Raw genomic sequence first — 27,379 nt, 5'->3', positions numbered from 1 at the left:
CGTACTCCACCACCGATGGCTCTGCCGCCGACCGCAGGGGCGGCGCCACCGGCGGTGCCCTTCGCTGCGCAGCCGCGCGGCCACTGCCTCCGGCGGCTGGGACCGGCGCCGCCTGGCGCGGCGCCGCGGCTTGGGCCCCTCTTCTGGCCGTGGGAAAAGGTCTGATCCAGTCCACAACCCTCTCCTTCTAATCTTCAATGCTACCGATCGTGTTAGCAACTTAATCACATTTGAGCGCTCGAATAGGTGTAATGTGACGGAACCACCAAATTAAAACTCTAATTAAGCGTAATGGCCGTCATTTGAACACATCGGGCACATTAGCTTAACGGCTTAATTTGGCTATCCTTTCTCAACCCACGTCCCGATCGAAACATCACCGATAGTCCCATGCGAGGGTGGGCGCAGATGGTAAGCACGACACATATTCGAAAATACAACAAGTATACATAAGACTTTACCTTAAGTTTTTACAAACCAAGTTTGAATAAATACATAATTTACAACTTTGCATTACTGAAACCCTGATTCAACTAGAGGAAAGGGGCCTACAACTAACAAAAGTGTGCCCTAGAGAGATCCCTATCTAGACATCTGGCTCCACCACCTCCCATCCCTCTGCATCACGGCGGATGAACTTAGCGCAGCAGGGACAGAAGTCTACGTCTGCGTGTCCTGAAATAATTATGGCAACAAACCCTGAGTATACTAATACTCAGCAAGGCTTACCCGACCAGTGGGTATAACTTAGCCCACATATCTAGACATGCAAGGCTTTTGGCTGGTGGTTATTTGCAGAAAACAGCGACTAAAATAATTCCTCACTTTCCTTATTTTAGCCCAAGTTCTATATGAATTATTATAGTCTAATATTTGCATAACCAAATCTAGAGCAAACATAGTGGAACGATAAATAATATTTCAGATGTTCATCAATATGGATATAACCAATGTTTCCATCACAACACTACGCTGCGACGCAGAGTGACTAAGGTGCTCATATCCGAGAACGACTGACGGCGAATCGATTCGATTTAACCTTGCAAGGTGGACCTAACCAACACGGCACGCATTAGCCCCATCGGACAATACGAACCAACCATTCCCCTCCCCGCCTCGAACTACAGAACTGCCCCACCTGCATATAGTCAATCGAGCCCTACGAGAGACCACCAAAAGTAAACATATGCATCCCAATTCTCCGCGGCCACTCGACTGCCCTAAGGGGTGGGTAGAAGTTCTGTACTTCCGAAGCAAGGCAAGTACTCGGCTTACCGGTTTCGACTACCTCCTACTCCCGGCATGCGGTTAGTACAGTTCAAACATGATCAGCAGGGCCAACAATGACTCGGTCCTCAACCGACACAGGCGGAACTACACTTCTCCCGCCCGGTCTCAGATTCTATTCTTTCTTTCATTCCAAGACTTTCATCCAAAATTAGCACTCATATCTGGAAACCTACAACCATCCTACATCTCGCGAGTAACCAATTATTACTCGACTTCTACCGAACCCTATCTAGCATAGCATTGCTAACGTCCTATACATACTAGTACAACTCAAGGACACCTAGGGTTCATGCAACTAGGGTTTCAAACAACTCCTACACGTAATGCATAAGTAATAAATACATATATAGGTGTAATAATTTAAATTAATAGGATGTGCAACGGGGCTTGCCTTCGGGCTGCTGCACAGAGCTGGGGTCAGACGGGCCTTGGGCCGGGTGCTCACACCTCTCCTCCTGGGCTTGCGTCGGCTGCTCCTGCGGTGCCGCAATCACCTCAAAGACGGCGCCCTCAGCTACGGATGCTACACGTATGCATATGAAATAAATGAGTGCAGCTCTATGATGTAACTGATTTACTTTAACTGGAAAGCCCTGCGGACTGTCCGCGCCCAAGTGGCGGACCGTCCGCCGTACAATTCTACCGACCCACAAGAGACAACAACGTCTCTGGAACAATTTCTAATTCTACCTGCGGACTGTCCGGCCACCCTTGGCGGACCGTCCGCAGTTCACGTATTCAATCCACCAGAGACGGCAACGTCTCTGGACAAAAACCTAGACTCTACTGCGGACTGTCCGAGCCCTAGTGGCGGACCGTCCGTAGTTCAATCCTGTGAGCCCCCCACCAGTGACATCGTCTCTGGATAAACTTCATATTTCAACGGCGGACCGTCCGCTCCCCTATAGCGGACTGTCCGCAGTCAATTCTGCTAAACTACCAGAGACAACATCGTCTCTGGACGAAACCTAATCTGACTGGTGGACTGTCCGCACCTCCCAGGCGGACCGTCCGCGATGCATAATTTCTAACCCGCGCCACAGGCGGCAGCAAGTGCGGCGGCGACGGCGGCGGCCGTTTACCGGCGTCGGCGACACACCGCGGAAGGGGAAAAAGACCGGGGAGCACAATGAACTCACCACGAATCCATTCCCACGGTCGGTTCGAGCGGAGGACGACCGGAGGGGCGGATCGACGGTGGAGCAAGCTTCAAGCACCTCCAATGGTGTCCGGCGGTGGCGGGGGCGATTCCGGCCGTAAGAAGCCGGTCTAGGGGTTTGGGAAGGTGGAGGAGGTGCCGAGGAAGGTTCCCGCATGAGGAATCGAGGTTTGGTGGCCGGAGGAGGGAGATCGATGGAAAAGGCGACGACGGCGCGAGCGCTCGAGCTCCGCTCGGCTTTGGACGAAGTGAGGAGAAAGAGAGAACTGACAAGTGGGTCCCACATCCATCCAGATAAATATCTAGGCGATGCCTGGCGGACTGTCCACCGGCCCCGAGCGGACTGTCCGCGAGGCAGGTGTTACAATCCTACCCCCTAAAAGAAATCTCGCCCCGAGATTTAATGAATGGCAAAAAAGGGAGAGTTAGAAATTGGCATGTACCTCGATTGGCTTGTAGCAATTCCGGACATTTAGTCCGAACAAATTCTTCCGTCTCCCAAGTAGCTTCCCGCTCGGAGTGATTGCTCCATTGCACCTTATAGAAGTCACTGGTCTGATTCCGAGTGACCCTAGTCTTGTGATCCTCAATTTTGATTGGATACTCCGGATAGACAAGATCGGGCTCCAGTTGCAATTTTTCTATATCAATCACCTTTTCTGGAACACGGAGGCATTTCCGGAGCTGAGAGACATGAAAAATATTGTGAACCGCGGATATTTGGGCAGGAAGTTCCAGGCGATATGCTACCGGCCCACATCGCTCAATGATAGGAAAAGGCCCAACATAGCGAGGGGCGAGCTTTCCCTTCACTCCGAATCACTGGACTCCTTTCATTGGAGATACCCTCAAATATACATGGTCTCCCACTTGGAATGTGACGGATTGACGTTTCTTGTCCGCATAACTTTTCTGTCGAGACTGGGCTATTTTCAAATTCTCCTGTATGAATCGGACTTGTTCTTCTGCCTCACTGACCATCTCAGGGCCGAACACACTTCTTTCTCCGGCTTCTGACCAATTCACTGGAGTTCTGCACCTCCGCCCATACAACGCCTCAAAAGGAGCCATTTTGATGCTTTCCTGATAACTGTTGTTATAAGAGAATTCCGCTAGAGGTAGGCATTCATCCCATTTCTTGCTATAAGAGAGCACACAGGCTCTAAGCATATCCTCCAGAACTTGATTGATCCACTTAGTTTGACCATCGGTCTGGGGATGATAGGCTGAGCTGCGAATAAGCTGAGTACCTAGAGATGCATGCAACTGTTCCCAGAAACGGGCAACAAACTGTGAGCCTCTGTCGGAAATAATTGTCTTGGGTACTCCATGAAGACTCACAATCCGCGCCATATATATCTCAGCATATTGATGAGATGAATAACGTGTCTTGACTGGAAGAAAATGGGCGGACTTAGTGAGACGGTCAACGATAACCCAAATAGAATAATATCCCTTTGACGTGGGAGGCAAACCCACAATGAAGTCCATACTAATATCCTCCCACTTCCACGAAGGGATATCCAACGGTTGTAGCATACCAGCAGGTCTGAGATGACTTGCCTTGACCCATCGACAGATATCACACTCAGACACATATTTGGCGACCTCACGTTTCATCCTAGTCTACCAGAATCGATGTCTGAGATCTTGATACATTTTGTTACTGCCCGGGTGAATGGAATACCTAGAAAGCTGAGCCTCATCAAGAATTTGTTTCCAGAGTTCTAAATCCTTAGGCACCACCAGCCGGTTCTTAAACCATAAAACACACTCGCCATCTAAATGGAAACATGCCACTCGAGGGTCATTTTCTCTGAGCCTTTGCCTAATCTTTTCCATGCCAATATTGCCTTTCTGAGCCGCAATAACTTGATCTCGAAGAGTTGGAGTGAGAACAATGTTAGCAAGAGTACCCTCAGCTACAATAGCCAAATTCATCTTCTCCATTTCTTGACACAAGGTTTCATGCAAAACTGTAGCTGAGACGCAGTTGCAACTTGCCTTGCGACTCAATGCATCAGCAACAACATTTGCCTTGCCCGGGTGATAATGAATCTCCAAATCATAATCCTTTATCAACTCCAACCACCACCTCTGGCGTAAATTGAGCTCACTCTGGGTAAAAATATACTTAAGACTCTTGTGGTCCGAGTATATGTGAACAGGATTGCCCAGAAGATAATGGCGCTAGATCTTTAATGCATGTACTACTGCTGCCAGCTCCAGATCTTGAGTGGCATAATTCTCCTCATGTCATCTGAGGGCTCTGGAGGCATAAGCAATCACTCGCTGGTCCTGCATAAGGATGCAGCCTAGGCCCGTACCTGATGCATCACAGTACACATCAAAAGGCCGGGTAATATCTGGCTGAGCGAGGACAGGGGCAGACGTCAGAAGCTTTCTCAATGTCTGGAAGGCCTGCTCGCATTTGTCGTCCCAACTAAATCTCACCACTTTCTTGAGTAACTCAGTCATGGGCCTAGCAATTTTTGAGAACTCCGGTACAAACCGGCGATAATAGCCTGCTAGCCCAAGGAAACTCCGGATCTCTGAAACAGACTCTGGAGTCTTCCAATTCAGGCCATCCTGAATCTTGTTAGGATCAACAAAAATCCCCTTGTCTGAGATGATGTGGCCCAAGAACTGGACTTCCTTGAGCCAGAAATCACATTTACTGAATTTGGCATACAGCTTGTGCTCCCGCAGGCGCTGAAGCACAATGCGGAGATGTTCTGCATGCTCTTCTTCATCCATGGAAAATATCAGAATGTCATCAATGAAAATCACAACGAACTTATCTAGCTCGGGCATGAACACCGAGTTCATGAGATACATGAAATCAGCAGGGGCATTCGTTACCCCGAAAGACATGACCAGATATTCAAAAAGTCCGTATCTGGTGGAAAAAGTTGTCTTGGGAATATCCTCAGCTCTAATCTTTATCTGATAATAGCCAGAGCGGAGATCAATCTTGGAAAATACTTTAGCCCCGAATAGCTGATCAAACAGAATATCGATCCGGGGAAGGGGATATTTATTTTTGATTGTGACGGCATTCAGAAGTCTATAGTCCACACACAACCTGAGGCTTTCATCTTTCTTTTTCACAAAGAGTGCAGGACAGCCCCAAGGTGACGTGATAGGATGGATATAACCTTTATCAAGCAGTTTTTGTAATTGTTTCTTTAACTCTGCTAATTCATTAGGTGGCATCCGATATGGCCTCCTGGAGATTGGCGCCGTGCCCGGTTGCAGTTCAATAGCAAACTCCACAGCACGGTCAGGTGGCATGCCCGGCAATTCCTCCGGAAAAACATCCGGGTATTCACATACCACTGGTATGTCTTATAGCTTCTTACCCTCGGCGTGATGCACCGCATGGACCAACGGAGTGGAGTTCATAAGACTTAAGGCCATCGAACCATGAATAGGAGAGTTGATGTGCACAGATTGAGAAACAGTGTCAAGAACGACTCTGTGAACTCCCATCCAATTCATGCCAAGAATAATATCCAGCTTCTAGGATGGCAACATTATAAATTGGGTGGCAAAAATCTTTCCCTGTAACTGCAAAGGTACTAGTCTAACACTTGATTAGTAATCAAGTGTCCCCCGGGTGAGTGAATATTATATGGCCTGGATATGTTCTCCACTTCTAATCCCAGTCGGCTTACACATTCCTTGCTAATAAATGTGTGAGATGCCCCAGAATCAAATAGTACAGTAATGGGATGTCCGTTAATAGAGAACGTACCCGACATCACTAGTGCTCCCTCAGGAATATCCTCAAGGGTAGTGTAGTGCACCTGCCCCGGCTTGAAGTGAGCCACTTGCAGCTTCTGGTTCTGCTGGCTCGACTGCTGGCCTTGCTTAGGTGGCATTGGACAGTTACGGGCGAAGTGTCCTGATTGCCCACAGTTATAACAAGGGAACAAATTGGGGCGCACCCCCGGCTGCTGCACCCAGACCTTCTGCTCATTCTGCTGAGGAGCAGGAGGCCTGACTGTCCCCTGTGGCTGAGTGTACTGAGGGGGCCTGTATCCCCACTGCTGCTGTGGCTGGTGCTGAAAGGGGGCTTGCTGCGGGCCTGACTGCACCAAGTGAAACCTCTGAGGGGCACTGCGAGAAGATCCCGCTGCCGGTGCCTTTCTCTTCTTTTCTGCCTTGTGGGCTAGGTGGGCGTCCTCCTGTATGATAGCCCCATTGACCAGCTCACTGAAACTGTCAAACTTGACCATTGCCAAGCGATCCTGGAGCTTACTACTGAGCCCCTGCCTGAAGCAAGCTTGCTTCTTCTCATCGGTGTCTACATGGTACCCCGCATACTGTGCCAGTGTGTTGAAGGCCTAGGAATACTGTAGCACACTGTTATTGCCCTGCTTCAGGGCCAAGAACTCTGTGAGCTTCCTTCTAATCACTCCCGCTGGAATGTGATGTGCCCTGAAGGCTTCCTTGAACTATGCCCAAGTGAACCGGCTGTCCGCGGGGAACATTGCCACATGATTGTCCCACCATGTGCGTGATGGGCCCCTAAGCTGCTAAGCGGCAAATCTTGCCTTGTCTCCATCATTGTATGGGTGCATGGTGAATTTGGACTCGATAGTCCGAAGCCAGCTGTCTGCCTCCAGTGGTTCATCCGCCTTATGGAAGAGCGGTGGTTGAGTAGCCAGGAACTCTGGATATCCAGGAGCAGGCGGCTGGTGGTGATGCTCAGGCCGCGGTGCTCTGCCCTGTGCCACAAGCTCACGGAGGAGTGCCGTCTGCTCATCGCGCCCAGTGAGCATGGCCGCGATGGCCTGGGCCAACTCAGGAGGGTTTGGTGGTTCTCCCATTCTGCATTCAACCATGATTGGGTTAGTTCCATCATTCAGATAAATTGAAACCAAAACCAATAGTAACTAATCCTTTCTATTCATGGCACAATGCAGAATGTACAGTTTCAAAACAATTCTGTATGATGCTTGCAGGCGGGGGCGATCGATTGGCGCAACCAGTTGGTCTAACCAATCTGCCTTGGTCCAGCCGAAAATGGTATGGCGAACCGTCCGCAGCACATGGGCGGACCGTCCGCTTTACCAAAATTAAAGCTGACCGGACCGTCCGTTGAGATTCTGCGGACTGTCCGCTATACCCAATGTCAACCCAACTCAGTTTCAACTGGTTCTGGTAAATTTTCCTTAATGTCCGGCGGACCGTCCGCTTGTCACAACCGGACTGTCCGCGCAACACATTTGAACTGCCCGACCGTGTTCTCCGGTTCGACCGACACGCTTTCACAACCCATTCGCGCCGCGTCTATAAAACCTTACGACCCGAACGTCACCTACAAAAGTCCTTAAGACCTTAAACTCACCCCCCATCACTTCTATGGAAAAATCTCAAAAACACTATAAAACGAGATGCATGCTCGCCCTACGTTCTTTCTAATAAAATTTTTATACTTTTGAACAACTTTGAAACTAGTCATGCCCGTACCACCCTCAGTGCGTTTCGGCTCTGATACCAGCTGTGACGGAACCGCCAAATTAAACTCTAATTAAGCGTAATGGCCGTCATTTGAATACATCGGGCTCATTAGCTTAACGGCTTAATTTGGCGATCCTTTCTCAACCCACGTCCCGATCGAAACATCACCGATAGTCCCACGCGAGGGTGGGCGCAGATGGTACAAACACGACACATATTTGAAAATACAACAAGTATACATAAGACTTTATCTTATGTTTTTACAAACCAAGTTTGAATAAATACATAATTTACAACTTTGCATTACTGAAACCCTGATTCAACTAGAGGAAAGGGGGCTACAACTAACAAAGTGTGCCCTAGGGAGATCCCTATCTAGACATCTGGCTCCACCACCTCCCATCCCTCTGCATCACGGCGGATGAACTTAGCGCAGCAGGGACAGAAGTCTACGTCTGCGTGTCCTGAAATAATTGTGGCAACAAACCCTGAGTATACTAATACTCAGCAAGGCTTACCCGACCAGTGGGTATAACTTAGCCCACATATCTAGACATGCAAGGCTTTTGGCTGGTGGTTATTTGCAGAAAACAGCGACTAAAATAATTCCTCACTTTCCTTATTTTAGCCCAAGTTCTATATGAATTATTATAGTCTAATATTTGCATAACCAAATCTAGAGCAAACATATTGGAACGATAAATAATATTTCAGATGTTCATCAATATGGATATAACCAATGTTTCCATCACAACACTACGCTGCGACGCAGTGACCAAGGTGCTCATATCCGAGAACGACTGACGGCGAATCAATTTGATTTAACCTTGCAAGGTGGACCTAACCAACACGGCACGCATTAGCCCCATCGGACAATACAAACCAACCATTCCCCTCCCCGCCTCGAACTACAGAACTGCCCCACCTGCATATAGTCAACCCAGCCCTACGAGAGACCACCAAAAGTAAACATATGCATCCCAATTCTCCGCGGCACTCGACTGCCCTAAGGGGTGGGTAGAAGTTCTGTACTTCCGAAGCAAGGCAGTACTCGGCTTACCGGTTTCGACTACCTTCTTACTCCCGGCATGCGGTTAGTACAGTTCAAACATGATCAGCAGGGCCAACAACGACTCGGTCCTTAACCGACACAGGCGGAACTACACTTCTCCCGCCCGGTCTCAGATTCTATTCTTTCTTTCATTCCAAGACTTTCATCCAAAATTAGCACTCATATCTGGAAACCTACAACCATCCTACATCTCGCGAGTAACCAAGAATTACTCGACTTCTACCGAACCCTATCTAGCATAGCATTGCTAACGTCCTATATATACTAGTACAACTCAATGACACCTAGGGTTCATGCAACTAGGGTTTCAAACAACTCCTACACGTAATGCATAAGTAATAAATACATATATAGGTGTCATAATTTAAATTAATAGGATGTGCACCGGGGCTTGCCTTCGGGCTGCTGCACAGAGCTGGGGTCAGACGGGCCTTGGGCCGGGTGCTCACACCTCTCCTCCTGGGCTTGCGTCGGCTGCTCCTGCGGTGCCGCAATCACCACAAAGACAGCGCCCTCAGCTGCGGATGCTACACGTATACATATGAAATAAATGAGTGCAGCTCTATGATGTAACTAATTTACTTTAACTGGAAAGCCCTGCGGACTGTCCGCGCCCAAGTGGCGGACCGTCCGCCGTACTATTCTACCGACCCACCAGAGACAGCAACGTCTCTGGAACAATTTCTAATTCTACCTGCGGACTGTCCGGCCACCGTTGGCGGACCGTCCGCAGTTCACGTATTCAATCCACCAGAGACGGCAACGTCTCTGGACAAAAACCTAGACTCTACTGCGGACTGTCCGCGCCCTAGTGGCGGACTGTCCGTAGTTCAATCCTGCGAACCCCCCACCAGAGACATCGTCTCTGGACAAACTTCATATTTCAACGGCGGACCGTCCGCTCCCCTATAGCGGACTGTCCGCAGTCAATTCTGCTAAACTACCAGAGACAACATCGTCTCTGGACGAAACCTAATCTGACCGGCGGACTGTCCGCACCTCCCAGGCGGACCGTCCGCGATGCATAATTTCTGACCCGCGCCACAGGCGACAGCAAGTGCGGCGGCGATGGCGGCGGCCGTGTACCGTCACCGTCGACACACCGCGGAAGGGGAAAAAGACCGGGGAGCACAAGGAACTCACCACGAATCCATTCCCGCGGTCGGTTCGAGCGGAGGACGACCGGAGGGACGGATCGACGGTGGAGCAAGCTTCAAGCACCTCCAATGGTGTCGGGCAGTGGCGCGGGCTGATTCCGGCCGTAAGAAGCCTGGTCTAGGGGTTTGGGAAGGTGGAGGAGGTGCCGAGGAAGGTTCCCGCATGAGGAATCGAGGTTTGGTGGCCGGAGGAGGGAGATCGATGGAAAAGGCGACGACGGCGCGAGCGCTCGAGCTCCTGCTCGGCTCTAGACGAAGTGAGGAGGAAAGAGAGAACTGACAAATAGGTCCCACATCCATCCAGATAAATATCTAGGCGATGCCTGGCGGACTGTCCACCGGCCCCGAGCGGACTGTCCGCGAGCCAGGTGTTAAATGTAAGCTACCACTGTGTTTGACTCCGGGATCGATCGAAACTGTAGTACTCAGAGGATTGAATACTCGTCAGTACCAGTGCAGCCTAGCGTCTAGGACTTGCATGCAGTTGCATTTTTTTGGGAAATTGGTCTGTGGCACATCCCCAAATGGTGAATTTGTGAACAACACACTCCACTCTTTAAAATTGTGCACAACACACACTCCATTCTTTGATTTTGTCTCCAACACACCGCACCACATAAAAGTCTTCTTTGCCCTTGCACAAAACCGGGCCCACCAGTCAGCTCTCTCCCTCTCCCCCATCCTCCCCGCCGCGCCATGGCGTTCACCTCCGTGCTTGCCCCGTCCTTGCCGCATCCGCCCGGCCGCGGCTGCCCCGCCACGTCGTGGCCGCCTCGCTGCGTCCGCCCCGCTCGCCGCGCCACCACGGCCGCCCCTGCTCGCCACGCCACCGCGGCTGCCCCTGCTCGCCAGCGGAGGGAGCTCCACTGGGAACCCGCCGGGTGCCATGGGCTACGGGCCCGGAGCTCGATCCGCACGCCAGGCCGCGCGAAGGCCGCCCCGCCGCGGGCCCTCCACCGCCGCCGCCCCTGCTCGAGCTTGCGCCGTCCCGCCCCGAGGGAGAGGGGAGAAGGGGTGCTGCCGCCGCCGAGACGAGCTGGAGCAGCCAGCAGGGCAGGGCGCGCGGCGAGACGAGCTCGAGCCTAAGCAGGGGCGCTGCCGCGGCGGCGAGCCCGCACGCCGCCCATGCCCGCCCGTCTTCTCCGTCCACACTGCATGCCGCCCACGCCCGCGCGGACGCCGGTGCCATGGCCGCCGGGATAGGAGGTGGAGGGACGAGGGCCGGCGGAGGGAGCGGGGGCGGCACGGCGGCGTGGGAGGAGGAGGGGCGCCGAATGCCGGAGCAGAGGATGGCTGAGACGGCCACCTCCCCAAGCCGCCGGAGCTCACGGTCGGCTGGCCCGCTCCGCGCACGCCGCCGAAGCTCTCGGTCCCGCGGCCGCTCCTCGCGTGCGCCGCCGCGGCTCGCCATGCGCGCCGCCGCAGCTCGAGGTCCGCGGCGCAGCGAGGTGGCCGCCATGGCCCCGCGCGGAAGGGGGGAGGTGCCGGGAGGGGAGAGGAGGGTGACCTGAGGACCGGCGCGGGCGCGGCTTGTAGAGGGGAAGGAGGAAGGGGGGAGAGGGAGAGAGCTGACGGGTGGGCCCGGTTTTTGCAAGGGCAAAGAAGACTTTTTATGTGGTGCGGTGTGTTGGAGACAAAAATCAAAGAATAGAGTGTGCTGTGCACAATTTCAAAGAGTGGAGTGTGCTGTACACAAATTTACCATTTGGGGATGTGCCACAAACCAATTTCCCTTTTTTTGGGGGGGGGGGGATGCAGTGCACGATTCCAAGCTTTTACTCCAAGACTGTGTGTCGCTCAACTCCCTATTTAGTTCCCACCCCGTAAACGCAAAAAAGCCGTAAACGCATTAAAGTGAAAAGGAATCTTGCTAATTTGAAGTACTAAATGAAGTCTATTTACAAAAGTTTGCGTTTACAGGTAAAACGAACTAAACATGACATGAGGCTGAATGCACGGACCGCCTTTATGAACACGGCAGGCGAATGGGACACCGGCACAAACTTGATGTTCTGTCTGAATGCGCACCGAAAAATTATCTGTACACCCTGCAGCTGTGATGGAACTTATCATGACCCTCCATCTTGTGACCAACGGTGTGATCTCATATCCCATGTGAATGTATAAGAGATGTATTTGAATTTTTTTTATCGTATACCACCTGCCAGCATGCAAAGGTTCAGACTGATGGTGACATAAAGTTGCTTTTTCACCAACCCCGGAGCGACATAAAGCTGAATCACTAGTGACATAAAGTTGCTTTTTCACCCACCCGTATGACATAAAGCCGAATCACCCTGCTAATCTATTTTTAAAGCTGAATCACCTGTTAGTCCATTTTCAACCCGTGAGGTACTCATTTCAAATTTTAAAAAGCTACCGTTGCACACAACCATCTTCTAATTTTTTTATTTTGACTAATAACACGTTTATTTGAATGTACCTCAAGATACCATTTTTTGATATACACCGTGATATTGCGTATGAAAAATCCATGAACACACATCTTACTTTTAAAATACAATATCAAATCTAAAATTGAATCATGATCACATTAATAATGTTCACCAAATCGAAGTACAAAGGAGGGTACGCAACTGTACCACTGCTTTTTAGTGATGTACCAAATATAGTCTAAATATATATTTGATCCCACTGTAGCACGGTGTAGTACTCTCTTCTACCCCGTGGTACAACATATGAAGAACACATAAACATAGTTTTTGCTCATGATATATATTTGATCCCACTGTAGCATGGTGTAGTACTCTCTTCTACACCGTGGTACGCCATATGAAGAACACATAAACATAGGTTTTGCTCATGATATAAATTAATAAATTCTTTTAGTAATATACACCATGGTACCAACGAAATCAAAAGTAAATATTGATGTGTTCTAATTTTTCATGACAGATTGAAGAACCCATGAATACACATTTTGTTCAAGAAAAGCAATATCCAGTGAAATAAAAATAAAATTTTCATGTTCCAGTTGTTCAACTGAAATAAACATGAATCAGTAGCAAGTGAATTCATGAATCTATAGCAATCACTAATCCATGCAATTTTTTTCACCCGCATACCACAAAGCAGAGATGCAACTGACTAATCATTGCATCCATCAGAGAGATCAGGGACTAGGCTTCCCTCCACGAAGAATAGAACCAGAAATAGAAGGCAAGAACAAGAGCCAGAGCAAAGTCCGACGAGGGACAACAAGAATCGGAGGAGCTGGCGGCGGCCCGGGCCGTGATCAAGCAGTCGCCGTGTGCCCGTGCGTGCTCAAGGGAGCACCAGGAACTGCCTCCTCGGCGGCAACGTTGAGTGGTCGTTTATGGTGCCGACCTTGTCGCCGACCTCGAGGGCCTCCGCGGCGGCCAAGAACGCGGCACCAAGGGCGGCCACCATGGCGTTCTTCAACTTGCCGGTGACAGCCACCTCCACCTCGAACACCCCCCGTCGCGTTCTCCTTCTTGAACTCCGCCTCGCCGGCGTTGCCCAGCGCCACTGCCCAGCCCTCCGAGCCTGAGGCGAGGCGGTACACCACCGTCTTCCGGGCGCCCAGCTTGTCGCCCTTGTCGGCGACCTGCACACGCTCGAACTGCTGCCCGTCGAAGCGGTACGCCGCCTCCAGCGGCTAGTTGTGCTTGATGCCGATGGCCAAGGGGTTGCGGACAGCCAGCGCCGTCGTCGCCGGCGGCATGCTCACCAGCGCGAAGTGGGTGAGAGACACGCCCTCCACGGTGATGCACATGTGGCGGAGGGGCCCGCCGAAGATGAAGATGACGATGCCCACGCCGGCCTCGAACATCACCTATTCATGGATGAGAGATTTCTTTAGAAACTGTGCAAGAACATTGGAATCATACGTGTACACGCACGAAGTCAAGCAGATGACCTTGGTGGCCTTCGGCTCGAGAAGCAAATGCGCCGCGAGCGCCAGCTCGACCCCGCACGCCATGGCGCAGAAGTACATCGGGTACAGCTTGCTCTGCAGCACCGGAGCCAAGCTCGAGGACGCTGCCCTTGCCTGGGAGGAAGACGGTGCAGAGCCCCGCAGACGCACCACCCGAGCGCAGCCTTGCCGGCGCCGGCTCCGCGCTAGTGTGGGTCCACGGCGGCTCAGGCGTGCGCTGGCGTCCGGCCGCGCGCGTCCCCGGGAATGATAAGTACATGGACGCCAGGAAGTTCATCTTGGCGCCGGTGACCAGGTCGAGGCGGAGCGCGTAGTTGGCGCCCTCGTGGTCTCCCCTGCCGCCGTAGAGCGCGTGGAGCCGCAGCAGCGCCGCCGAGCCGCCGAGGCATCCAGCGGTGCCCCGCCGCGCGACAGTGCCCGTCGCCCAAGCCGAGCACGGCGCGCCGGTCCCGGCGCCGCGGGATTCCTGCCACAAGCTGCCGTACGCCCACACGCCGCCCCGCTCGATGAGGTCTTGCAGGTGCGCCTGGAGCTCGGCGGCGCCGACGCCACAGGCCCGTCCAGGTGCGGCGGCGTGGTGGCCAGGTGGTGGGTACAGCAAGCGAGCGAGCGCTTGCTGCCTGCGAGAAGACAACTAGCACTCGCTTCCGCTAATGGGCGCCTCGCCCCAGGCACCGCCAGCGCGCCTCTGGGTGCGATCGCGCGCCCTTGGTTCGCCTCCACCTCCCAGGAGCCTCACCGGCGGGCGCCTACGACGAGCTCGCGCTCCGCTTCCGCGGGAGCCTGCCGGCATCCACGGCGGTCAGGGCCGCGCCGGCGTCGGCGCCTCTCGCTGGCGCGGCGGCCGCGGCCTCTCCTGCCGGTGCCACCGGCAACGAAAGCACGTTCCTCCCGTCCCACCACCGGATCTGGGCCTTGCCTGGTCGTACGGCCGCCGCCCAGCATGGTACATGTGCCGACGGCGCTCCGCCGCACCACGCGCCGGTGTTCCGCTCCACGGCCTACCCTACTGAGAAGGTGGATCTGATTTTCGAGTTTTGAAATGAGCCCCTCCACCACCCGTCCCAAGCTCATATAATCGGCCGTGGTGGTCGCCAGAACAGCTGTATATCTCGGAATATGTGTATACATATACATACGCCTGCCAAAAAGTATGTACATTGACGCGACATTATCCTGAGATGCAGCTGGTACAGCACCCATCCCAATGCTTATATGGATGGTCCAGATAACACCCACCATGATTCTATGGTGTATAATATTCTGGTCTGAATGCGCACGGCCTCACTGAGCCTTGATTTCCTGCCTCCCTATGCACAAACCAAAACAAGGATCCGATGACCCTACAGGCCTAGACGCCATTTATTCGTGGAGCTTGGTTAGGTTAGCAATAGTACCTTTTAGTATCCAGCCATGGATCAAACGGCGAATGTACTATTTTAATCGAAACAGTCAGTAGATTGTAGTTAGCAATGCTGCAGTCTTTTACACTCTTCCTGATGCTGCCGTTCCTCTTTATCAAAGTCATGCACGGACACCCAAAAGTTCCGTGTTGTGTGTGATTGTCTTTGGAAGGAACCTAGATGAGGTGCCAAAAGTTCACCTTTGTTACCAGCTCATGGACGGCCAGCTGTTTTGAACTCTTAGATGAGGGGAAAGCCAATCAAAGACACAACAATTACGGCCGCAACAATTATAGGGCTTACTTTTTTTTTCTTTTAGGTAGACAAAGCCTCCCTATTTCCATTATCAGAAAACAAGCCTTCAAGAAAGAGATCAGGAAAGCATATAAGTGGAAAATACACCACATAGACATTATAAACAGGCACCCTCCCTCTAGGCCATTTCTGACATTACTTGCTCCATTATGATGAACAGTAGATACTGACGGAACCTTGTTCAGTTTTATGCATAATTTGTAACTGTACAGACATGATTTCGATTCTCTGCATCAGATCTCTTTACAAAAGCTTCTAAATTGTAGGATTTAGCTGATACATCATACTGAAGCTTGTCAAAGCAAGCAGAGGATATTGAACTTTGTCAAAGCAAGCAGAGGATATTGACCTGAGCTAGAGAACATTTCAAGTTTGCTCTCGCCGTATAGTTTCTTATGGACAAGGGAAACTTTCAAGTTTCATCTCTTATAGATTCAGGCTTCTAAAAACTTGAATTACCTCTGCTGAGCTAAAAAGACAACCGTGCATATTTGTAATCTCACATTTCTGTCTGAAGTCTCAACTTAAAAGTGTTCGCGGTTAATTCAACATCAGCTTCTCCTGAAAGTAATATTGCTGTTCACAACTATAGGTGAAAGTTGGCCCCCTTTCTGTTTCCCCCATGGGCTTTGGTACGTGGGCCTGGGGAAACCAGCTTCTTTGGGGCTATCAAGAAAGCATGGACAGTTTCGTTCAAAAAAAAAAGAAAGCATGGACAGTGAACTTCAGGAGTGCTTTAATCTGGCTCTGAGAAATGGCATAAACCTTTTTGACACTGCTGACCTATGTAGCACCGATACGGATAGGCGTATCAGTATCGGCCCGATACGGATACGTGGATACGTCAAATTTTTGCAAAACTTAAAGGCACAAAGTTGTATCGGAGTATCGGATACGGATACGCAGATACATATCGGATACGTGATACGGGGTCATGTTGAAGTATCGGGGTTACAGAGCTGCTGACTCTTATGGAACTGGAAACCTGAATGGACAAAGCGAACGGCTACTCGGTAGATTTATACGTGAATTTGAAGTTTAGAATAACACAACGACTCAAGATGGTTTCAGGAATCCATTAACTGATGCCATTTCTGTCAGATTTTCAGTTACGGTGGTTTTATAATGCTGTTCCTTGTGTTGTCCCAGGGCCGATTAAATCTCCGGATGATGTGGTCATTGCAACGAAGTTTGCTGCGTATCCTTGGCGACTTACATCAGGCCAGTTTGTCGGCGCCTGCAAGTATTCCCCCAATTTGTTTGCTTAATGTAGATCAGCCACATTTCACTTGCTCAGTACAGTTTTTCTTCAGAACATCTGAATTTGTAGAACATTAGCACAAAAGCTTTAGCTGCAGGAATCATTGCATAACATGGCCATCAATCTGAGAGTTTATTTGACTCATGAAATGTCTATTTTCAGATCTTCTTTGGAAAGGTTGCAACTGGATCGGCTCGGAATTGGACAACTGCATTGGTCCACTGCTAACTATGCACCTTTGCAGGAACGTGCTCTCTGGGATGGACTAGTTGAAATGTATGACAAGGTCACTGTACATGGAAACATACACATCATATATCATGCCATGTCATTATTTCAAGTTACTGAATTCCACTTATTATAATCAATGCAAATACAAGGCATATTATTTGGTCAGTTAGGTACATAGTCTGACTGCAATTTTTTGCTTCTCAGGGTCTCGTTCGTGCTGTCGGTGTCAGCAATTACGGGCCAAAGCAGCTTGTGAAGATCCACAGCTATCTAGCTTCTAAAGGTGTTCCCTTGAGCTCAGCTCAGGTAGCTGGCCTGCAGAAAAATTGTTAGCTCTATGTCTTGTCGAAATTTATATTCATTGTTGCATTGTCTGAAAAGTAATAAGCCGTGCAGGTTCAGTTCTCGCTACTGAGCATGGGTGACGAGCAGATGGAACTGAAAACCGTGTGTGACTCATTGGGCATTCGGCTCATTGCGTATAGTCCGCTTGGATTAGGGATGCTGACCGGAAAGTATGAAGCTTCTAGCCTTCCAAAAGGACCAAGGTGATGGGAATGGAAGCCTTTTATTGTTTCTGAACTCTTGTTTTGACAGGCAATGAGTGCATGTTTTCATGGTCTGATCATCTGTTATCTGCACTGCAGGTCTGTGTTGTTCCGGCAAATTCTTCCTGGATTGGAGTCTTTGCTGTCCTGTCTGAGAAGGATTGCAGAAAAGAAGGGGAAAACCATGTCTCAGGTACTTTTTATGCACATATACACAATGCAAGCACGCATAAAAAAAAAGAAAAAAATACGGGCGAAGTTGTTCAGAAAAAAAGACGGGGGTGGCTTGTCTCAACTCTGAACCGCGGTTGTAGATGAAAGCCACAACTAATATGGCTTTTGATCCTCCTGCGTTTCTTGTGAATCAGTTTGTGTAAATGTGTGTCCATCTGAACTTCTGACAAGGTTTTTGAACAAAACCGATGCTATGATCGATCTCAACGCAGGTGGCCATAAACTGGTGCATCTGCAAAGGCGCGATTCCCATCCCAGGCGTGAAAACAGTCAGGCACGTCGAGGAGAATTTGGGTGCGCTCGGCTGGAGGCTGAGCCCTGCTGAGATATCAGAGCTCGAGTCCGCGGCGATGGCGGCTCCGAAGAAAATGATCCAGAACGTCTTTCAGACTGCCTGATCATGCACAGGGATATGAATGAATCTCAGTACCAAACATCAAAGAACCATGTTCAGATAAGGAGTAGCGAGACGCTTTCACCGCTCAACTCTGAAATGTTGCTATGTATCTTCCTGCAAGGAAGTTCAGATTAAGCAGCACACTGATTACACTTATTCAGGTCCGTTTCCTGGATCCCCAGAGATGAAGCGGCTTACACTACTATCCGTCTGAACTGGAGGGGTCAGACGGTGCTTAACCTTAACCTTGCTTACTCAAATGGTAGTAATAATAGTGTACTATACACCAGAAGAAACAGGCACAGCATAACATATATCACCCCCTGCCAGCACACATTTGGATTCGAACGTCGGTCAGTGCTTGCGGTGGTTGGTGGTGCCGGCGTCGCGGTCGGCGGCGGCGGCCTTGTGGTGCAGCGGCGGCGGCGGCTGCATGAGCGCGAGCGCGCTCTCGAACTGCGCCCACCGCTGCTCGAGCGTGCCGTTGTAGCCGACGGACATGCGGACGAGCCCCGGCGAGATGCCGGCGCGCGCGCGGTCCTCGGGCGGCATCTCGCTGCTGGTGCTGCTGCCGGAGCAGGACATGAGCGTCTCGTAGTAGCCCAGGCTGACGGCCATGAGGCCGAACTGGGTGGTGTTCTGGAGGTGGTGCATGAGGCGGTTGGCGCGGTCCTCGGTGCCCATGTCGACGCAGAGCATCCCGCCGGAGCCGTAGCCGGGGTTAGCCGCGGCAGCGAGGCGCGCGTGGTGCGGGTGGTCGGGAAGCCCCGGGTAGAGCACGCGCAGGCCCAGGCGCTGCATCCGGGACGCGAACGCCAGCGCGCGGCGCGAGTGCTCCTGCATCCGCAGCGGCAGGTGCGGCAGGCGCTCCGACAGCTCGAAGGCCACCTTGGCGTTCATCGTCGGGCCCAGCAGCATCAGCGCCCCATCCTGCAGGTCCATCATCGCGTTCACCAGGCTCGCCGGCCCGCAGATCGCGCCTGCATGCGTGCACAATGATACGTGCCATCTTCAAGTCAAGTTTCCCTGTACAGCAGTAATACACAGTAACGCAGACACGGTACAGGATTTTGTAGACACGCCCAGGCGACAGGGGAGCACATCTACTATCTGCACATGGCCGGCCCTTGGCGGCTTGCCCGCCTGCAGGGAGTCGGGACAAAGTCACCCGGTGCACTACGGAATGGAGGTGGGGTTCGTTGTACGAAACAAAGACAAAAGGACGTGCATCACGGGTGACACCAGCATGCATGGCAGCGCTCGCGATCGCTACCACACCTACTACCACTAGCCGTAGCAGCTAGCACTAGAAGATGAAAAGGTTGCTTGGAAGAGGACACGGCGCGGCAGGCAAAATGATTAGCCGGATGACGGGGGGCCGGTTGCGATCGGCGCACAGGATGGAGGCGGGGCCTGACGTGCAACACATGGAGCGTGCCAGAGTGACAGGCCGGGACGGACGGCCATGTATGGCTAGCTAGATGGGGATGGGGTCACCACGCCACGTACCCGCGGCTAGCTAGGGGCGAGGCCACTGATGCTGCATGACTCACCTGCTTGTCGTTTGTTTTTTTAGGGGTAACGGGGGAGAGAGTCCCCACCAATATATTATCGGAGCCTTTAAGGCAGGCTCATTAAAACTAGTTTCAGCAGGTTAACAAGGGGGAATTGTTTCTAGAGAGTGTGACTACATATTTGAACAAAAGGAGTTACACCAGGTCTCCGTGATAGCTTGGTCGTCGCGCGGCAGTCGGCACCGCCAGAGTCGTGCTTCCGCCTTGCAGCTTAGAATCAACTGTAGATGGGAGGGGGTTTCACCTCTGAACACGACATCATGTCTATGTTTCCAAAGCTGCCAGGCGCATATCAGCAGGTATGTCGAGTAGTGGGCCTGTGGCAATGCCGCTGGCTTCCTCAGTTGCCATAGTTGTGTAACTGACGCATTTGCTAGGATGCAAAAACCCAGTTGTAGCCAAAAACATTTGGCAAAGGGACAGTGGAGGATGAGATGGTCAGGGCTCTCCATCTCGGGCGTGCATAAGTTGCATGTTGCATCCTCTATGATGTTCTTAAGCAGCAGGTTTGTTTTGTATTGGATCTTCTGTTGAACCAGTAGCTTGTCGTTTGTTTGGAGGGCCGAGGGCCTCGGCCTGCGTCGTCGCCACCACATGGGTGGTGCGCCATGGCCGGGCGTTTCTGTCGTGGTCGGAAAGGGTAAAGAAGAAGAGTGAAAGAATGGCGTGGATCGGTGGATGTGGGTGAGCTTTTGGCAACGTCGACTGAGCCGTGCGTAGTTCGGTTAAAGCCGAAGGGTGAATCCTGCATGGTAAAACTAGACACTACTTGTGCCTGCACTGAACACCGCCCCTTGCGTCAAGAGAAAAAGATTCACATCATTGTGTGATGAAACCTAGTGATGGGTATGGGAGCCCCAATTCCTGACAGGGAATCTCAAATTAAACAACTTGAAAAGCGCACGTGTGTGTGTCTTTGAGTAGGAGTATAATTATCCCACGGTTGTTGGCCCGTAGATGCGGTGCGTGCGCTGATGGATGCTGTGATAAGAAAGAGTCATGTCCCTTTCTAGTGGGTACTCCAGTCTGGTAATCTACCATACTAGGCCGGTAATTTCTTTATTTTCACCTTTAATTCCCCTATACACGCAGAATATCCCTCTCGGGATTCCACGTGACGGCCAAAAGCTTTTCAGCTCCAGCTTCACTGGAACGTGACGCACTCACGTAGCCGGCCGTACAGGACAAACGAGACCGCCGCCTACCAGTACGCATCTACTCAGCACGTCACGACGCTTAAGATAGGCTTCAATTTCTTTTTCTAATCACAACTTGCAAGTATTTTTTTAATTTTTTTTATACTAAGCGTGCATGCGCTCCGCTAATGCAGCGCGCGTCGTGGAACGCCCATTCCGCGGCCTGGTAAATTCCAGCCACAGACTGTTCTCCTCGTCGATCGTCTCGCTAGCTGATGAAGGAAAATAGAGGATCGGAGAGGAGGACGAGTATGCAGCAGCCGCGTGTCCTTACCGGCGATGATGTCGGCGCCGCCGCTGATGAACTTGGACACGCTGTGGACGACGACGTCGGCGCCGAGGCGCGCGGGGGAGACCACCACGGGGGTGAAGGTGTTGTCCACCACCAGCTTGGCCCCCGCCTCGTGCGCCACCCGCGCCAGCATCGGGATGTCCGCGACGGCCAGCGTCGGGTTGGACATCGTCTCCACGTACACCACCCGCGTCTCCCCGGGCACCACCGCGGCGCGCACGGCGGCCTCGTCGTCCGCGTCCACGAACGTGGCGCGCACCCCGGACGCCCGCGGCAGGAACCGGGACAGCAGCGCGTGAGTGCCGCCGTACAGGCACCGCGACGCCACCACGTGCCCGCCCGCGCCCACCAGCTGCATCAGCACGGCGGAGATGGAAGACATCCCCGACGCCGTGCAGTAGGCGGCCTCGGTGCCCTCCAGCGCCGCCATCTGCCGCCCCAGCGCCAGCACCGTCGGGTTGAAGTGCCGGCTGTAGATGTACATGTCGCCGCGGTCGGGCCCCATCTCCCCCGCGAACAGCCGCCGCATCGTGTCCGGCTCCATCACCGTGAACGTCGCCGACGCCTCGATGGACATGTTCACGCCGCCGTGCTCGCCGAACTCGTGCCGCGCCGCGGCCAGCGCCGCCGCCGGGTCCGCCTCGCGCCGCCGCGCCTTGGGCTTCTCGTCGTCGCCGCCCAGCGCGACGCCGCCGCCGTTGCTGCTGCCGCTGCTGATGTTGTTGCCGTCGCCGAGCCCGTCGCTCCCGAACGGGCGTTTCAGGGGGGTGACCAGCTCGGAGGCGGCGGCCATCGGGACGGGTGCGTGGGCGTTAGCTGCAGGGGAGGAGCAGGAGATCGGGTTCAGGACTCGGTTAGAGAGCGGTGCGGGGGAACGGAACAGGGGATGGTGGGCAATTTATAGGCGAGGCCGGGATCTTCTGCGGCCGCGACGACGTGGACGGATCGGAGCCGCACGACCGGAGGAACGGTCGGCGGATGGAGGGGGCGCGAACCGGGACCCGTTCTACGGCCAGGGGAGAAGAAGGCTGGAGATTGAGAAACCGCAGCACGATATCTTCGCGCCAAGTGTAGCGCCTGGACGTTTTGCTAATAGTAAAACAGTTTTTTATTTTGTTTAGTGCAGTGTATCTCCAACCATAAATTACTGCACTTTACTACTATTTGTGAATCTGATATCTGCGCTCTTAATTTCACTACCCCTCCTGTTACTCTCAAATATCTTTTTGGAGATTTCGACCAAAGATATGAGGCAGGTTCACATGCTACTATGAGGCAGGTCTGAATCTGGTAGAAGAGATATCATCACTATTTTCAGCAGTGCTACACTAGTGCTCCTAATATCTCTGGAGACACCGATAGAGATAGAACCACCAATGGCTGGCAGGCCGGCACCTTCCCTGCCCATTCCGAGCAAAAACTTTCCCTGGAACACATGGCAGTACGCCGCTCCCCAGCCGTCGCCCTCGACTTCGTGACCTTTCTGTGCACGCTCTCTCGTGCGAGATCCGTGCCGTGCATGAACCCAGCCAGCTGATGGATCCACAGCACCTACCTTTTTGCCCCCGTGGTGAAAGTGAAACGGTGAAACCCGGGAACCCGGGCACGTTCAATGAACCGGAACGAACTCACAAGTCACAACCACCCCCGTTCGCGCCGGCACGCACGAGCCAAGTTTGATTTACCGTGCTAGTGCAGTAGACCAGTAGTGCCATTCTCGGGCAGGCTGCAGGCAGACCACGACGAAACTGCCACCCGTGCCCACGCACGCTCGCTCGGAGATTCCTCGACGACCGATGGCACCACGACACGCCACCGGCTACCCCGGGGAACCTGCTTGCTCGATCGGATGATGAATCTGGCCGCGACCCCTTTCTGAATCCGGCGGAACGTACGGGAGGCCAACCCGAAGTGGGATGCCGCAACGGCCGCTGGAGTGGCCATTTTTGTTTCGTGCAGCGTGTGCGTGTCTCAGCGGAGGCGATGATGGATCAGTTGTTGACAAGCCTGCGACTGTGACGAACGAAGCTGAGTTCTTGGCGTGGATGAGCAAGGCGAAGCCGTGCACGGCCTCTGCTTCCGAAGATGTCGCGGCACGCACGGACGATTGGCAAAGGTGTGCATGCGTTGGCGGAGGGCTGGTGCTCACGCCACGTGTGCGGTGAGCCCGAGCCCCGAGCCTTTGATCCACGCCACACGAGCGCACGCGGCAGCTGGGAAAGTTTGCCTTTTGCTTACTAGGCCATGTAAGCACGAGGATAACGAACCTTATCATCGCGTGGCCGTGTGAGTCATAAGCCAATCGTCGAGCTGATCCGAGTTCAAGTCTGACTTTTGTGAGAGCCCGGTACGTGCCAGGAAACAAAAAGGGGAATTGGGAGTTGAACAGTGTGCGATTTGATTTTGTATTCCGTCGTCGAGAAACCTAAACACTTTGCTCGGGAAATTTAGCCTTTTCTCTCCGGGGATCGCTTCGAGAAAATTTCAGGACCTGTGGCTCGAATCTGTACTCAACCCTTGCGTGGCAGTCCGCAGTCTACGCCTTGTAGAACTCCATTCCGCTCCAGACAAGCTCTGAATCTGAGGTCTGTTTTGGGGCGCATGAACATTCCTGAAACTCCGCGTGAACAAGGTACGGGGCTGCTGGCCTGGTGGGCGGCGCTCCGATCCGGCACGCAGCCCCCCGTGACGAGGTAACGGTGACGATGCGGACGCCCCTGGCCCCTGTGTCCTTGGAGCTCGTCCCGTCTCGGCTTGGCACCCAGAGCGATGGGGGGAGTGCGCGTCGCTTTCTGATCCGGGCATGGCGCGAAAGCCCTGTGCTCTCGTGGACCCTCCTCCCTTTTCGAGTGCGTCGGGGTGGAGTGGAATCCGGAGCGGACCCGTCCTGTCCAACCATCCACTAGCGAGTCGCGACGGCCACCCACCAACTCCGCCCGGACACGACCGTGCGCGGCCCAGCCGCCGGCGGCCGGGGCCGGCCGGAGCGCCACAGGTCCATCGCCCGTGCTATCGCGTCCGGTATCCGTATCGTCCTCCCCGACGATCGCCGTCGCCGGTGCCTTTTCTTATCCGATCCCCTGTGCTTTGCGCCCGCGGATCCATTTTGGTGTGTCCGGTTGGAGAGTGAGCTTATCTGAAAGCTGCGTCCGGGCACGGAAGATTATAGCAGCAGATTTTTTTTTGTTAAAAAGGTAGCAGGCCGGAGGAGAAGCGGGCGTCGCCACCTATCAGCCATGCTTAGCAAAGCAGATGCCGGCGGCGGCGGCCGGAGCTTGCTTGCTCCGTTGTCAACCGACGTGGAGGACGGAGGAGGACCGGAGCGCGATCATCTCCTGCGTCATGCATTTTGTTCTGCCGTGCTTTTCCTGCGGCGCGAATTGCGAGACACGATGATGATCCATCCACATCCGCACCCGCATCGACCGTCAGTAGTATTTTATTCTTGTTAGGCCAATCTGGTGGGAGTGGGAGACTCGTGAATGAACCCTTGTTGTTTTCTTTTTCTTTTTCTTTTGACAGGAAATGGGCTCTAACTTCTACTTCTAGTTATGACCGGCACTGGCTGCAGCGGGTGCTATACAAGCACCCAGCTGCCCCCCGGAGCGATGGGTTTTCCTGCGCTACAGAACGATCGGACGGAGGCCATGGCGGCCCCATCGCCTCGCTGCTGCATCTCCATCGGCGTCGATCATTTATGTAATATCGAATATCGAACTCTGATTCTCTCACTAAAATGGTTTAGCCCACGACTGTAATCCTCTAGACCATATCTTAGGGTATTCGTTGAAGTGCATTGTCTGTAACAAATCTTTCTACTTTAATCACAAAAATACATAAATCTTTTGCGTATTGGATAAAAAAAATCTCCATCGGCGTCGATCGACGACAGGAGCAATACCGCAGCGGCCCATGCCTTCGAGCTTTTTTTTTTGGATCATCGCCACCATCTCGCAAAAAAAGTAGTATATTCTTAGGGTGTGCTGGGACTGGAAGGGACCGGACATCCTTGGCATTGTTCAATAATTCCATGGCTTTTCAAGATTCCACAACTAATCCAAGCATTGGATCCATTTATCCTTTGTGTCCCCAAGTGAAATACCGAGATCGCAACAATAATTCAGAGCGCGCTTGGCGTCGTGCACGCGGGACAAATGGTGCTCCCGTGGCAACGGCGATGGCGACGCGGAGCTGATCGACGGTTTGCAGATAACATCATCCACGTAGGCTCGCACGTGGCAGCAAGGCCATTAGTACTTAATAGTTATCTTTTTTTTTATAGATAACGTATGCTATACAAACCAACTTCGTATGCAAACTCCAATCTGAGCCATTGGATCAACATTCAAGGGCATGAGGATGAGATAATTTTACAATCTGGATCCGCCCTTGGATTGGGCAATCACATTTTTGCAAATCTCCCTCCCACGCCCCTGTGTCCCTCCCCTTGGATGTTGATCTGATGGTCCAAATTGGAGCTTCCATAATTTACATACAAAGGTGGTTTGTATAGCATACGTTGCCTTTTTTATATCTTATATATGGGCGGTATCGCACCTTCGCTATGTATAGTATGAGGTTTTTAATACGCTATAAGCTAGGGTGCGCCCGTAAATCACATGGGCAAAATAAATGGACAATGCACGGATATATACTGTATGACGACCTAGCGATACTTGACTAGCTAGAGTGTGACGGAACCGCCAAATTAAAACTCTAAATTAAGCGTAATGACCGTCATTTGAACACATCAGGCGCATTTGCTTAATGGCTTAATTTGGCGATTCGTTCTCAATCCTCAGCCCGATCGAAACATCACTGGTAGTCCCACGCGAAAGTGGGCACAGATGGTACAAGCACGACATAATACTTAGAAATACATACACCACGACGAGGAAACATTAAATTTTACAAACCGAGTTCAAAAGTACATATAATTTTTTATAAGTTGCATAATTTACAAAATTTTACAATAGATGTGACTTAAGTTCGAATAGAAAGGATCCTACAACTACACTAGCCTTCATCAGTTCTGATTCTTCATGACCGGTCAGACCGGTTGACCAAATCGGTCAGACCGGTCCAGCCTGGACCAACATTGACTACCGGTCTGAAAGGATCGGGTGCTCTAGCCTAAGAGGGGGAGAGGGTGAATTAGGCACTAATAAAAACTTAGACCTATGGCTCCAACTAGTTTGCACAAAACTTAAACTAAAACATGCTATCTAGATGTGCCACTAGGTTGTTCTAGTGTGAAACCCCTATCCCAAAAGAGTTTAGCAACCTATAGCATTTCCTATCAAGAAACTATTCTATAAAAGTAAAGGCACACAAATTGATAGTATGAAATGCGGAAGCTTAATGAGCGGGATAGGAGATAGCAAACTCTTGATGCGGGTGTTTATCCCGTGGTTCGGTTAGCCACAAAGGCACACCTACATCCACGTTGTTGTAGCACTCACTAAGAGTATTGCTACTCGGCCACCAAGTCTCTTCCGTGAACACAATCACGGTCACCTTGGCCCCGGGTTCCACTAAGGAGCTTCTCCACAAAGGATGGGGGTCTCCACGTCCCCCGCACAAAGTGTCGTCGCCGCTCCACACCAAGTCGGAGGGTCGATGACGTTGCCGGCGAGCTTCGCGCTCCAAGGTGCCGGCGCACCAAGCTCTTGTTTTGGTTCGCTAATGAACCACAGCACAAAGGCTCGAAGCCTTGCAATCTCACTCACGAAGAGCTAATCCTTTACACAACACTCTCAAAGTGTGCTAAGGGCTAAGAATATGATCTTGATGCTCTTGTATGGCTTGGAGATGATCTTGGGTGTGTGTGTGACTTCTAGCAACTCCAGCAAGCTTCAAATG

At 52.2% G+C, this 27,379-nt stretch overlaps 2 protein-coding genes across 2 annotated transcripts; one reads left to right on the top strand and one right to left on the bottom strand.

The window, feature by feature from the left end:
- LOC120688415 (pyridoxal reductase, chloroplastic-like) lies at nt 1-18,657 on the top strand. Its single transcript, XM_039970732.1, has 10 exons — nt 1-159; nt 16,377-16,455; nt 16,488-16,559; nt 16,744-16,821; nt 16,934-17,027; nt 17,208-17,331; nt 17,481-17,582; nt 17,673-17,824; nt 17,924-18,017; nt 18,271-18,657. The coding sequence occupies exons 1-10, from the start codon at nt 16-18 to the stop codon at nt 18,454-18,456; spliced, it is 1,125 nt and encodes a 374-aa protein (XP_039826666.1). The 5' UTR covers nt 1-15; the 3' UTR covers nt 18,457-18,657.
- Nucleotides 18,508-22,404, bottom strand: LOC120688414 (methionine gamma-lyase-like). Its single transcript, XM_039970731.1, has 2 exons — nt 21,500-22,404; nt 18,508-19,435 (listed from the first exon to the last, which is right to left on the bottom strand). The coding sequence occupies exons 1-2, from the start codon at nt 22,308-22,310 to the stop codon at nt 18,810-18,812; spliced, it is 1,437 nt and encodes a 478-aa protein (XP_039826665.1). The 5' UTR covers nt 22,311-22,404; the 3' UTR covers nt 18,508-18,809.
- Nucleotides 22,405-27,379: the final 4,975 nt, after the last annotated feature.

This window comes from Panicum virgatum, chromosome 9N (genome assembly GCF_016808335.1).
Source record: "Panicum virgatum strain AP13 chromosome 9N, P.virgatum_v5, whole genome shotgun sequence".
NCBI lineage: Eukaryota > Viridiplantae > Streptophyta > Magnoliopsida > Poales > Poaceae > Panicum > Panicum virgatum.
This window is presented reverse-complemented; position numbering and strand designations above follow the sequence as displayed.

Excerpts from the sequence above, each read along its gene's own strand:
- LOC120688415 (XM_039970732.1), top strand. The coding sequence starts at position 16 with ATGGCTCTGCCGCCGACCGCAGGGGCGGCGCCACCGGCGGTGCCCTTC. Across the intron at positions 16,456-16,487 it reads CCAGCTTCTTTGGGGCTATC|AAGAAAGCATGGACAGTGAA; the intron begins AAGAAAGCATGG and ends GTTCAAAAAAAA. Across the intron at positions 16,560-16,743 it reads TGGCATAAACCTTTTTGACA|CTGCTGACTCTTATGGAACT; the intron begins CTGCTGACCTAT and ends GGGGTTACAGAG.
- LOC120688414 (XM_039970731.1), bottom strand. The coding sequence starts at position 22,310 with ATGGCCGCCGCCTCCGAGCTGGTCACCCCCCTGAAACGCCCGTTCGGG. Across the intron at positions 19,436-21,499 it reads CGGCGCCGACATCATCGCCG|GCGCGATCTGCGGGCCGGCG; the intron begins GTAAGGACACGC and ends GCACGCATGCAG.